Raw genomic sequence first — 13,096 nt, 5'->3', positions numbered from 1 at the left:
AGACCAGACTCTGGCCTTGGATTCACAGAAATCCACCTGCCACTGCCTCCTGAGTGCTGGGATTAAAAGCATGAGCCACCACCACCCAGCTTTAAAAGATAAATTATTTTATGTGCATGAGGTTTTACTTGCATGTATGTGCCTCTAGAATATTGCAAACCACTTTGTGGATGCTGGGAACTGAGCTCAGGTCCTCTGCAAGAACATTTAAGTGAGCCGGGCGGTGGTGGCGCACGCCTTTAATCCCAGCACTCGGGAGGCAGAGGCAGGCGCATCTCTGTGAGTTCGAGGCCAGCCTGGTCTACAAGAGCTAGTTCCAGGACAGGAACCAAAAGCTACGGAGAAACCCTGTCTCGAAAATCCAAAAAAAGAAAAAAAGAACATTTAAGTGTTCTTTACTGCTGAGTTTTCTCTCCAGCTACCCATAAGATCCTTCTATCTTTGGGGATAGGCGGCTTGAAGAGTAAACTTCTTTCTGAGGGGATGGAGGGAAAGCAGAGAACATCTCATGTGCTGGCATCCAGAAATTGTACCCACATACCAGGCTCAGAAACGTACAAGGAAGGCACCCCCACTCTGTGGGGGAGACCAGGAAGCAGTCCTCTTCCCGTGTGCCAGCCCATCTGCTTCTTTGCCTTCATAAACATGCTTTTTCTTCTTTTTGGTTCACTGCAGCTTTGAATGCATGAGAAAAGAAGAGCGAGAAACAAGAAGAAAAGATAAGGTTGGAAGAGGGCAAGAGGAAAGGAGAGGAATGGAAGGAAACTCCTGCAGCCACCAACACAATAAATTGTGTCCTGAGCCACCTCAGCCTGGCCCTTTTTTGCCGTTTCCTCTGCAGTGCTCTGAAGACGATGAATAAGACATGACTGTGACCTAGGTGGTCTTAAATGATGAACCCATCAGCATGTTACAGGCCTTGGCAGCCCATTTCCATTTGCCCTCTCTAGGTGCACACTTTCCTTGCTGACACCTGTGACTCTTGATAACATCACCAACCTCCCACCACCTGGGACAGCAGGCTCCCAACTGTCCTGAAAGAACAAATGTCTCCCCAGCCTGCAGGACAGCAGGGTAGGAAGTAAAAGCGGTGCCCCATGTGTGCCTCCCACTGTTGACAGAAGGAGACCTACTGTCAGGCTAGGAGACCAAGCCAGCCTGACTTGAGTCAGGCTGTGAACTGAGAGGAGAGGGCAAGTGGTTGTCGCGTGGTTGATGCACACTGCTTCAAGCCCAGAAGTCTTGAAGGGCCAAGGCCTGAGTGTCCTTTCCTGACCTTGACAGCCCTTCACCAGGCTCTGCTCTGATTCTAGCTCCTCTCCACTCTGCCCTCACTCTTCCTCAGCTAGGACAGACGCCTAGGCTCTGGCCCTAGTACCCTCCTTGTAGAAGACAGAGGGGTCTTGTTCCTTCTGTTTTGGAGAACAGGGATGGATATAGTCAGTGACGGACTGGAATAATGGCATCTTCCCACCCTGTATTTCTTGTCGGGCACTGTCCGTGGTTTGTGCTCTGAAGGTGTTCTGGCCCAGTCACTGCCTTCACTTTCCTACTCCCTGCTCAGCCAAGGTTCAACTCCACTCTCTTCCCACCACTCACAACAATCCTGCCTACAGGGAGTCTACTGGTGGTTCTGGGACTGCCTCCAAACTGTGACCGGTTATAGGCGATGGTGTGGTCTGTCACCTGATTGTTTTATCTACTCCATTTTACCCCAGCTGACCAACCAAAAAGCTGAACTGCCCTATCCTGCCCAGCTATGCCAGTGTTTAAGGGCTGTCTATGTGCGCCTCACCCCACCCCCACCAGACTATCGCAAACTGCCGGTATCCACTCACAGGTGTTTCCTGTTGCCGTTTCTTTTGCTCAGCATGACCTCCACAGCAGGTGCTGAAGGCCCAGCCAAAAACCTCTTCATAGGCAGTTCTAAAACACTGGGGTAAGGCTCCCCAGGGATCTGGGTCACCCCACCCCCACCTAGGAAACTGTTGGCTCTTCCTGAGCACTCCCCCCTCTCCCCATGGCAGCTTTGTGCACAGTGTCAGACTACTGGGCCATATCACCACAGGCCTCAAGCTGGGGAGACCTTATGGATGTCCAGTTTCTCTAGACAACAGAAATCCTGGTAGGATGGAGGGTCCATTTCTCTAGCCATGGGTGTGGAAATCCCTCGGAACCTTCTTAGCAAAGGCCTGCCATCCTGAAATCCCGTCCCACCCTCAGAGCGGGTCCCAAAGGTCCCCTAACCTAGGTTAACAACAAACTTCTGTGCTGGAGGCAGGGAGGCCCTCTCTTGGGAGTCCTACTTCCTCATCACAGGTCTGCTGACTGTTGGGGGCCACAGAGTTCACAGTTTGTTATTGCCGGGAAAGAGGTGCCTCAGGGAGGGAAGGACCTTGCTGTCTTGGTTCACGGGACAGCCATCGGGTCTCCTGTCTCCCAGGCTTCCAACTCCTCCCCTAAGCAAGGATTCCCGCTTCTCCCCGCGGCCTAAAGTTGCTCCTGAAGCTCCACCATAGGAGGCTGCCTCGCCAGAGGGGCCCGTGCAGAAGGTACCACCCCCTGATGCAGTTCTGCTGCCCCCTGGTGGCAACAGCTCAGGCACGCCATGCTAGCTTTTCTTTCACTCCGCCCTCTAGCCACAGTTAGTCTAGAATATGCCGTTTGGGCCTTCTCTGGGCCAGATGCAGGTTCAGCCTGTTGAGCAGAGCAGAGCAGAGCTCCCTTCCCTTCTGGGTCTCTTCTCCAAGCACAACCCTGGACTGTGGGCTTTCTTCCACCAGGATTTCCAGGGCAAATGCACGCGATGTTGTCACAGCTGGAGTGTGGGCACAACAGTGCCAGGAAGAACACACCAGAAGGTGTTGGAGCAGAGGTTCAGAGGTGCAGCAAGCCATGTAGGAAACGCATTTTGCTTTTTTATTTTCTGTAAAACTCTGTAAATAAAATACAAAACCAAGGGATGTAGTGAGGCAGAGCAAGATATGGCCAAGCCCCTGACACTCTGTGGCAAAGGCTATGCAGAACCAAGGCTGGGAGGCACTTCATTCAGACACTCTACCAACCCCAGGGGAACAAAAGAATATATTAGATTTTCATTCATAGGGATTTGTGGGGAGAGGTGTCTGGAACCAGCCCTCACCCTCCCTGCCAGTGCCTGGTGAGCCCTGAAAATGGGGAAAGGAACACTGGGAGCCGGTGATTAGAGTTCAGAATGCTGTGCTGGCCATGCTGCTGGGCCCAAAGATGCGAGGCAGAGCATCCAGGGACTCTTCTAGCCGCCGATGAGCAGACTGTCCTTCTTCCCCTATAACGTGTGAGCATAAGATCAAGAGTGGCCCTGACATCCTCCAGGACTTCCCACGCCTGGCATTACCTCACCCTACTCCCAACAGCCAAAGTGTTCTCAGAGTTCATGTCTCCCACTTCCCAGCCTCACCACACTGCTGTAGGCTCTGCCGGGCAGCTTCTCTTACAGCTTCCGTGTCTGTCTGGCACAAGTACACCAGGGGCTCAATACCCTCAGGAGCCTATGGGAAACAAAACATTGAGGCAGGTTCAGTATAACAAGCAGGCATAGCCCTGGAGTGAAAGTGCTAGGTAGGTAGGTAAGTAGGCAGGTAGGTAGGCAGGTAGGTAGGTTGGTGGCGATCACCTTGATACAGCCCAAAGCCAGGCATCCAGCCACTCGCGTTTGTACATCCTCATCCTCAAGTTGATCCAGGAAGCACAAAAGAGCCTGGGCAAGGGTGGGAGGGCAGATTTAGCCACTGGACGCCCTCAGCCCTCACCTTACTCACAAGAGAATCCTGCCAAACTCACCCTTTCCCGGAAGACAGGACCGAGTGAGAGGCTCCGAAGTTGGGTGCTGACCGCAGCCATGACTTTGTTATTGCCGTGGACCAGCAGGGAGCTAAGAGCCCGAAGCCCATCTCTTCGCAGGCGCCCCTCGGGTGCTAACCTCAGGGCTTTCAGCACAACAGCCTGGTCATCAGAGTTTAGATTCTGTACCAGTAACACTAAAAGAAGTGGGTGACACAAGTTGGTAAAAACTCTTGGGGTGATTTTGTCCTCATGATCCCATCTTTTACACCCTCAGGACCACCCCTGGGGTCAGCATTCTGTGGCCAGGGCCACTGTCTCACCTTCCTCTGCAGTCTCTGTCACATAGGCATCCATGGAGGGGCTGTCCAAGGCTTCTACGTAACTCCAGAATTGGAAAATGGTGAACTGTTCCCCAGGGCCTGGTTGGGGCCTCCTAGGCAGCTTCCGCCCCAGGGCGTCTTCCAGGAACTTCACACACACTGCAGGAGACAGTACCACAGCCTGAGTTGGGATAGACCCAGGTCTCTAAGTGGGAAGAGAATGTCCCCATTCTAGCTCAAGCCCAGGGACTCCTTGTCCACCTCTACTCTGAGAATGAGCAATCACTAGTTCTCTTCAATGCTCAATTTGTCCATCAGTAGGGGCTGACAAGGAAGCTAGGAAAGGAAGGAAGGGGCAGGTAGGCAGCTCACTCACCAGCCTCGGCTAAGCCTGGCTGGCGCAGGGAAAGACGGGCACCGTACTGGCTGCAGAAAGTGAGGAGCACCTGCTCCACGGGGCAGATGAAGGGGCTGAGTCCCTCTGTACACTGGTCCCAAAAGGTCAGGAAGCCGGACCGAGAGGCTGAGAACTGCACCACTGTGAGGGGAGGATGAGAAAAGCCATCGGCAACAGCACAGGCCAGGCAGGAGGGGAGGGTGTGTAAATGGGAAAAGGTCAGGCATGAACTCCAGGTGGGCATCAGCCCAAGCGCAGGGGGCCTTTACCTTCCTGGGCAGAGGTGGCAGCGGTCCCCCATAGCTTGCTGTGCTCACACACTTCCTCGAGCACGCGCGCCTCCCTCAGCAGCCGCTCTAGGGCCCATGCCTCCTGGCAGCGCAGGGGCCCAAATGTGCCCAGTTTCTAGAGGACAGGGGTTGCCAAGTAATTTAGACCTCATGGAAAGGGTTGGGGAGGATGGAGTCAGGGGAGTACAGGTCCCAGCATGCATTGGGAGGGGCTGAAACAGGAAGAGCATAGGAGGTATTACATGCATAGGAGCCAAATGCCCAGGACCCTGGGGTACTGGTGTGTGGAATTGAGAGGTTTAGAGGACCAGGACTGGAGTGCAGGACTCCCTGGGGCAAGGGCTGAAGGGGTGTGTGTTATCCCCTCACCAGCAGGAGGCAGCTGCAGTGGTACAGGTGCTGGACCAAGGTGGCATCCAGGGCTGGACACCCTGTGCTTAGGGATTGGGCATTTGATGAGTCTAATCTGTCCTCTGCCACAGCCTCTGGGCTGCTTGTGGGCCTGAGAGAAAAATGGATCAAATACCCCAACAACACACATCACTTTCTGGTTACCAGAGATTATTTTTATTAGCTCCTCCCACCCAGAACGGAAGAACCAAGTGCAGACTCAGACAATAAGACACAGGTAAGTTCACAGAGACTTCCAGGAGGATGAGGCCGGGATGAATAACATAGGCTTATAGCCAGTCTACTTTTTGCTACCCCTGCTAAGAAGAAAGGGGCTGCCAGACCCGACCCGAGATGGGCGCCAGTAGGACTGCAGGCGGGATGGTCTATAAAATGTGGACTGGGAAGAACGCAGGGCTTGGGACTGGAACCTAGGAAGTCGTAAAGGGAGGAGGGACCGGGTGCGACTCTCAAATCTGAATCGGTAAAGTCTACTCCAGGAATGAGAGCAGAGAGGCCGCAGCCTCCGGGAGAGTCGGGGTCGTGATGGAGGGGGCTGATACTGGGGGACACAGGGCACATGGTGAGGCGCTGAAAGGGCTCCTTCACAGGGTGGGTCCAAGGTGAGGTCAAGGGAAAGAAGAGAGGCAGGAGGCTCACAAGCTGATGGGGACTTGCAGGGGAGGCAGACATTGCAGAGATGAGCAGGGTGGCCAGAAACACTGGGATCGATGGAGTTGGTGACATGGGCATCAAAGATACATGAGGTATATAAGGAAAAATCAAAACTGCACTTGCCACAAGCCCCACCTCACCAGTCTCCATCTTGCCTTTTCTCCCAACCTTCCCTTTCCCCTCCTCTGCCTTACATTGCTTTACCTCTTCTGCTTCATATCTCCCCGCCCAACTAGTTCCCAGTCTGGCCTTACCTGGCCCCAGGACCGTCGTTGTCTTCATCTTCATCGTCATTGAGGAAGCTGAAGCTCTCCAGGGCATGTTCCACAGTGATGCTAAGACTGGAGGCCCTGCTTCGGGTCAGGCCTTGTCTCTGCTGAGATTGTAAGAGGGGTCAGAGCTGCTGCCACTGGCTGGCAGCTCTCTCCGTACTGTCTCAGCCCAACCTCCTTACCATGAGCAGACTCTCCAGGCGAGTCACCTCCTGCTCCAAGCCCTGCAGCTCAGGGAACTGACCACGATAATCATCCAGGGCAGCCATTAGGGTCCCTAGGGCCTCTTCAAGCCTTTTGTCCCCAGCTCCTTCAGTTGCTTCAGGGACTGGGGCTTGAGCAGCTGTGGCCTGGCTAAGTTCTGAATATTGGGGTGCAGGGGCCGCTGATGAGGGAGAGGAACTTGGGCTCTTAGGAATTTGTTCTGGGGAGTTTGGGGCAGGGCTTATGAGGGACTTTGAACCAGAACAAGCAAGACTCTGGTAAGAGGTGCAGGATACTGTGGGGTCGTCTGTTTTAGTGTAGGGAGTGGTGGCTGGGTGGCTACAAGGCAGAGGTTCAGTGGTGCCTGGGAGTGCGGGGTCTGCAGAGGAGGAGGAGCTGGAGCTTACAGCAAGGTCTATAGAAGGGGTGGGGCTTTCCGTTGTGGAAATGGGGCTTGTAGAGATCTGGACTGGGTCCACAGCACTGGTGGTGTGACTTGTGGTGGTATGAGTTGACACCTCAGTTTTTCGAGTAGGGCTAGTGGTCCTGTGACTGGGGCTCAGAGTGGCATTGGTGGGGCTTGGAGTAGTGCAAGTAGGACTTACAGTGGTGTGGGTGGGGCTTGGGGTGCTATGTGTAGGGCTGGCAGTAGTGTGGGTGAGACTGGCAGTGGTGTGGGTGGGACTCGGGGTGCTGTGAGGAGGGCTTGTGGTAGCCTGGATTGGGTCTGGAACACTGGGGCTAGAGCCTGTAGTGGCAAGGGTGGAGGACGTGGGTTTGGGGGTAGAATCTACAGTAGTGGAAGTTGGGCTTGGAACACTGTGGGCAGCGCTTACAGCACTGTAGGTAGAGCTTGTATGTGTGAGGCTTGGACACTCAGAAGGATCAGAGTTTGTGGCTTTGTGAACTAAGTCTAGCGGCGTAGATGAGGCAGGGTCTGTACATGTGGGGGCAAGGCCAGTTGTACTTGGGGTGGGTCTTGTGGCAGAATGGTGGGTGTCTGGGACAGGAGGAACACTATTGAAATGCTCCACATGTGTGGAATCTGGGTATACAAGTGGGCTAGGTCCTGGGACTGGGCTTTCTGAGGCCGCTGCTTCCACAGCCTCAGTCAGGGCAGCATCCACACTGGCCTCACTGATGTGGCTGAGAGTCCGGCTGTAAGGGGCATGCCCATTGACCAGGGCGGGGGCCACAGCTGGCTCTTCTTCCATGGAGCTAGAGGTGAGGGGCTCTGGCCTTCGGAAGGCAACTTGGATGGGCAGGGGCTCTGGCTGCTGTACCAGGGGCTTGGGAGTTGATGAATGTCGAGCAGTGCCTGAGAGCTGCGGGCTGGACGAGTCATCTGAAGATTCAGATGACAGGGACCATGCCGTCCCATTCTCTAGCTCGTCCTGCCGCCGTAACATGTTCTAAGAGAAAGAAACACTTCAGAGTTACCCCAAAAGACTCTGGGAGATGGTAAGACCTGGGACCTGGATTTCGACTCACATAGAAGGCCTGCTCCCGAAGCGAGGGTGTGTCTGGTGGGCTCTGGCTGTATGTGGAGAATCGCTTGGTGACAGTGGAAGCTTTGTTGACTGTAGAAGCTGCTGAGGGCTGGTCATCCTTGTCAAAGGGACTGCAAAGGGAAAAGGACATTAGCCACGCCACTACCTTCCTTTTGCCTTGTCCTAAGCCCTTCACTCCTACCAACCTCCATATGACTTCCAGGCTGAGCTTGATGGTGCCAAGGTCATTGATGTCCACAGCCACAACCTGGGGCAGGGCAGCAAATAGGTCCTTGGTCTCACAGGAGACACTGCCCACAACGACATGGTTAGCCAGGCCCTTCAGTTCTGTCACCTGTAGCCAAGAGTGCACGGAGGGGTCACGTGAGTGAGTGTAGGTGCTAATGAGCTTCAGGGCATCCAGAAATCTGAGTTCGCATAGAGGTTGTAAGACAGTCACAGGGTCACAGGTGTGCAGATTACAGGAGGATGAGAGAGTTCCAGGGACCACAGGGCCATGGAGGCCATCTGGGAACAAGAGCATCATAGAAGTCCAAGCTGGTAGGGTCCTTGGATTTATAGGGTCACAGTCTCAAGGGAGTTCAATGGAAGTCAAATATTCACAAGTTTGGAAGTTCGTGAGGTCTCAGTATCAAAGCCATGAGGAAGATTGTTTTCAAGGCCACATAAAGAGGTTATGGAGGTCATGGAGTCACATTTACAGGCCCAGAGAGCCTTAGGAGAGATCTTTACAAGGAATTCCCAGGAGAATGGGGTCATAGGAACAAGCTGTCTTATGGATTCAAGGTCAGGAAAATCACCTTGATGGACAGGAACTCTGTGAGCAGGGGAAGAAAGACGGTCTCTTCACTGTCCCACACCTGCTTCCCGCTACTCTCTATTCGGCCTCGCAGTTTCCATCGCTGGCGGCCATATTTCATGCAGATCTAGGGGGACAGGCAGTATGAAGCAGCTCTTGGGACTGTGGCCCTCCCTCCCACCCGGGTCTTCTCAGTACAACCTCATACCTCATACTGATCGCCTACACACAGCCTAGCGAAGCCAGCCAGCCCTGGGCACAGAAAGGAGAAGATGAGCCATGCTGGGGGCCTTAAGCATACCCACTCCTGCCTCTCTTCTCCGACAACTCATTACCTTTCATCCGGAGATGAAACTCGCCCAGCTGTGCCTCTAGCTCGTTCTCCAGAAGACACATGCTCTGCGAAGGAGGGGTAGGAATGTGAGGGAATGAAGAACCAGTTCTCTCACCAGCCCACACCTTGTGCCTCTGCTACAGTGGTCCTCGTCCCTCACCTCTGTGTACTCTCGATGCCCTCTAGTGGCCTCAGCCAGGCTGTCTCGGGCCTCTCGACTCCCAGGGGACCCCGTGCTGTAGGCACGGACCATGTTGTAGGCACCATCCCGGAGACGCCGCTGGACACAGTATGCTTCATACATCTCGTCAATCTGGGGAGGTGGTAACGGGGGTAGCAGCAGGGCTGAGACTCACCGCTGGGGTTGCCCACACTGGACCTTCCCCTTTCCCTGGGATAGCCAAACCCACATCCCACTCTGCGTGCATGCTGTACGCACCTTACTGGCATGGAACTCCAGCCGTCGAAGAAAACGTTCAATGGACTTGACTTGCTAAGGGAGAGTCGAGTCAAAAAGAGCCTAAGTCTTAGGACTCTTTCCTCTCCCTGTGAGCCAACCCTCTTCCAACACCATTCTATATCCACTCACCTTGTCCAAGTCATACAGGAAGCCCTACAGAGGGAGACAAGAAGGGATACTTAGAAGGTGTCAGGAAGACCCCAGGAACATATTTACCTATCCAGCTATTTTTCAGGATTCAACAAAAATGTTTCCTCCTTTGACAAATGTCCTCCCAGGAAGAACCCTGGCCTTCTCCTTTACCACTGCAATATAATCTCTTGCTGTCATGAGTGAGGCCTTGAACTCTCACACTGGACGCTTCTTTGAGTAAAGCACTAGGTCTCAAGCAGAAAATGCATTCCAAGAGGTTGGGACAGAATAACCTACCAGCTCACCTCAGAACACAGCTCAATATCATACAAAGTTGCTTTGCCCAGACCCTACACTATACAGGCAAGAGAGATACTGGTCCAGGGCATCCCCTGGCATTTACTCACTAGGCGGGAATTCCTCTTGGACTCTTTTATCTGGCCCTGGAGCTTCTCCTGCTCCTGCTGATGCACTTCCAAGTAGGCCCTAGGGGAAAGGCAAGTGACGAGAGTCAACAATCCAGCCTCAAGCTGACAGGATGCTGGTGGTAGGAAAAGGGTGCATAGCTGGGGAAGATTCAGACTTGCAGAAACTTAGATGAAATGCTGGGACATTGCACAAGGAGGGTGTTGCTTACGTCAATCCCCGCTTAAGGGCGGCATACACCAGGTCCAGCCGCTCTGGCTGTGGCACCTTGGGGGCTGGGTGGGCTACGGAAAACATCCTCGATACTCGGGAGAGCACTAGAGGCTTCCGTGGGGGCCCTGGTGGGCTGAAGACCGTGAAGCTCCTGAAGAAGAAACTGACTTTAAAAAGGGGTTAGCAAGAATCCCCCAAACCCTTACTACACACCCAGTGCCCAACCCCATCTAACTCTCTCAACCCCATTAAACCCCTTGTCGCGTACCTGGGCCCGCGCTCGTGGCTGCCGAGGACGCCTGCGAAGGACTGGCTCCTACTGACCCGGGCGCTGAGCAGGCGGCGCTGCGGCCGCACCGACAGGGACATCATGGAATGAGTCCGCGCGGGGCTCCCTGGGGGTGGCGGGGGGGTGTGTCCAGCACCAATCGGGTCCCCGAAGAAGCCCCCTTCCCGTGGCTGGGTCCCAGAGCTGGAGCAGACCCTCCCTGGTCACCAGGAACAGCTGCCCCAATGGGCTCCAGCCTTGGCAGTCTTAGCCTCATTGGTCCCCTCGCTAATGACAGGGCAGTGGCAGGCGACTCGGCCTCGGACTCAGCGTGGCCTCCGCTCTGCCCCTACTTCCTGCGGAGGTGAGGGCTCCGCCTGTCGCGGGGCAGGAAGGGGGTGTCGCGCGGGGACCCTCCTCCAGCTGGGAAGAAGCAGGAAAGAGGCGGGGCGCGCGAAGAATGTGCGGAAGCGCCTGTTTACCCGGGGGCGGGGCGGCATCCCCAGCCCTTCCCCTGCTTGCTTCCCCCCAAGTGGCCAAAAGCTCGGGTGCCACCACCCCGGGAGGCCGTGGAAGGTCATGGGGCGGGGCGCGGGTTAGGATCTCAGTAGAGCCGAGAGACAGGCCTGGCCGGTGCAGGTCTGTAACCCACCGCCCGACTCACACCAACTCGCAGGCGCCTTGACACCAGCGTCCTCCCGGCGCCCGGGGATTCCCAGAGTGGGGGGCAGCGCCGAGAGAAGTGCCCCGCCTCCTCCACTTTTCTATAGACCCTTCTTGGAAACTGAGTCATGGACGCACGCTTCTCCTACCGTGGGAGGAAAGGAGTCCCGACAGAACCGCCACCCCAACCTATTCCAACGAAACACGCATCCTAGGCCCCCAGAATCCCGTCTGCATCCCTTGTGGCTATCTCTAGAGCCTTTGAAGCTCCAAGCCGAGTCCTACCTCTCTTCTTGGAGTTCATGGTGGGTTCCGGATGGTCCCAGACCCGCGCTCACCCACTGTGTCCCGCTGGCCTGGGGCTTTTGGTTCTAGCCCCGCTGGGCTCCAAGCTCACTGCCAGCGACTCTGGCCCTGGTTTCGGCTGCTCTAGGCGCCTCCCGCCCGCCCAGTTCCTGCCTCCTGACTCAGCCAGCCGGGATGGGGCGGGACTGATCCCCCGGACTAGGGGGGCACCCGACCTCGGTCTGCCTGGCCTCTGCAAAGGGTGACTAGGGGCTTTCCTCCGGAGTAGACTGGCACATTGTTTGGGCTTAGGAGCGCCTGTGAAGGGAGTTGAACCCCAGAATTATTATGGAAGGACAGACTGAGACTTGTGGGACAGTGATAGACAGGTGTACAAGGGGCTGGGGAGATGGCTCAGCTTCTTTTCCAGCGGCCCAGGTTCAATTCCTAGCACCCACATGGCAGCTCACAACTGTCTGTAACTCCAGTTCCAGATCTCTCTCTCTCTCTCTCTCTCTCTCTCTCTCTCTCTCTCTCTCTCTCTCTCTCTCTCTCTCTCTCACACACACACACACACACACACATACATGCATGCAAACCTCCAATACATTTGAAATAAAAATAAATTTAAAAAAAGAAATATATTCAAAAGTGGCTGTCAGGCTGCTGAGAAAAAAGCCAACATAAAGAGTGTTGGGAATTAGGGTTCTGTGTGTGTGAAGGGGAAAAGTAGGAAGTTGGGGGTGCTGAGTGCAGGGACTGTGGCAGTGGAGGACACTGGATAATAAGGACTCTGTAGAAGCTGAGGAAAGAGATAAGCTGAAGGGGCAGGAGCTAGATCAACCACATATCATGTGCTACTCCAAGACACTGAGGAGGAGCTGGGTGGAGAGAATTCCAAAGCCCCCTGCATCGTCTTTACACCCACAAAGGGGGTGCTCCCCTCTTCTGGGCCCAGAGAAAAGGATCAGGTCCTGCTACCCAGCCAGGGCTTCCCCCTATAGTGGAAGGTGTCCTTCTACCCTTGGCTCTCCCCCCAAGTCCTGAAATCCCTTGGTACCAGCTTTCTTGATCCCAGCCTCCTCCTCTCTCTCTCTCTCTGTTTTTGTTTGTTTGGTTTTTTTTGTTGGTTTTTTTTTTTTTTTTTTTTTGGGTTTTTCCAGACAGGGTTTCTCTGTAACTTTGGGGCCTGTCCTGGAACTAGCTTTTGTAGACCAGGCTGGCCTCGAACTCACAGAGATCTGCCTGCCTCTGCCTCCTGAGTGCTGGAATTAAAGGCATGCACCACCACCGGCCCGGCTATCCCAGCATCTTTTACTTGAATATCCCTTGTCCACATCCAGCATGAACTATGCATTCCTGTGGACTGCTCACCCAATACAAGCCTTTATGCATCTTTCAGCTCCTATACCCAACACCCTAGCCTTATTGTATACTCTGGAATGCCCTTTTCCTAACTGTCCATACTAAGCCTCACTGTCCATAATTGTCAGTTTCTCCCATCACCATCACCATATCTGTTTGTTACCTGGGACCTCTGGTCCCCTGAAGACAAGTCATTTATTCAGCTACCCACTGAATGGCAAGCATGTGCCAGCCACTGGAGATACAGCCCAGAATTTCAGACACCAC

General features: G+C 54.5%; 2 protein-coding genes across 3 annotated transcripts in view; one reads left to right on the top strand and one right to left on the bottom strand.

Moving 5' to 3' along the window:
- The window catches only part of Agrp (agouti related neuropeptide), a 65,883-nt gene that overhangs the window by 13,284 nt on the left and 39,503 nt on the right, over nt 1-13,096 (top strand). Inside the window, exon 2 of the mRNA XM_057753319.1 lies at nt 676-1,939. The gene's annotated coding sequence lies outside the window, so the exon portion shown is untranslated. The remainder of the gene's footprint in view (nt 1-675; nt 1,940-13,096) is intronic.
- On the bottom strand, nt 2,943-11,953 carry Ripor1 (RHO family interacting cell polarization regulator 1). Of its 2 annotated transcripts, none has more exons than XM_057753316.1 (22): nt 11,465-11,953; nt 10,517-10,643; nt 10,247-10,399; nt 10,017-10,095; nt 9,607-9,630; nt 9,457-9,510; nt 9,178-9,330; nt 9,019-9,082; nt 8,892-8,935; nt 8,685-8,810; nt 8,070-8,218; nt 7,865-7,994; nt 6,352-7,785; nt 6,152-6,270; nt 5,202-5,334; nt 4,812-4,947; nt 4,522-4,683; nt 4,146-4,304; nt 3,823-4,019; nt 3,656-3,739; nt 3,440-3,530; nt 2,943-3,307 (listed from the first exon to the last, which is right to left on the bottom strand). In XM_057753316.1, exons 1-22 carry the CDS (start codon nt 11,481-11,483, stop codon nt 3,210-3,212), a joined length of 3,735 nt encoding a protein of 1,244 aa, XP_057609299.1. In that variant the 5' UTR covers nt 11,484-11,953; the 3' UTR covers nt 2,943-3,209. The 2 variants fall into 2 exon arrangements, with proteins under 2 accessions (XP_057609299.1, XP_057609298.1); XM_057753315.1 differs by having other exon boundaries at nt 6,152-6,273; nt 11,465-11,951.

Source organism: Chionomys nivalis, chromosome 21 (assembly GCF_950005125.1).
Source record: "Chionomys nivalis chromosome 21, mChiNiv1.1, whole genome shotgun sequence".
NCBI classification, from domain to species: domain Eukaryota; kingdom Metazoa; phylum Chordata; class Mammalia; order Rodentia; family Cricetidae; genus Chionomys; species Chionomys nivalis.
The sequence above is the reverse complement of the archived record's forward strand: the minus strand, read 5'-3'. Positions and strand labels throughout refer to the sequence as shown.

Bases quoted from the DNA above. Each gene is read 5' to 3' on its own strand.
- Ripor1 (XM_057753315.1), bottom strand. The intron at 10,400-10,516 runs GTACGCGACAAG...TTTCTTCTTCAG, and splicing joins AGCCACGAGCGCGGGCCCAG to GAGCTTCACGGTCTTCAGCC. The intron at 7,995-8,069 runs GTTGGTAGGAGT...TTCCCTTTGCAG, and splicing joins AGCCTGGAAGTCATATGGAG to TCCCTTTGACAAGGATGACC.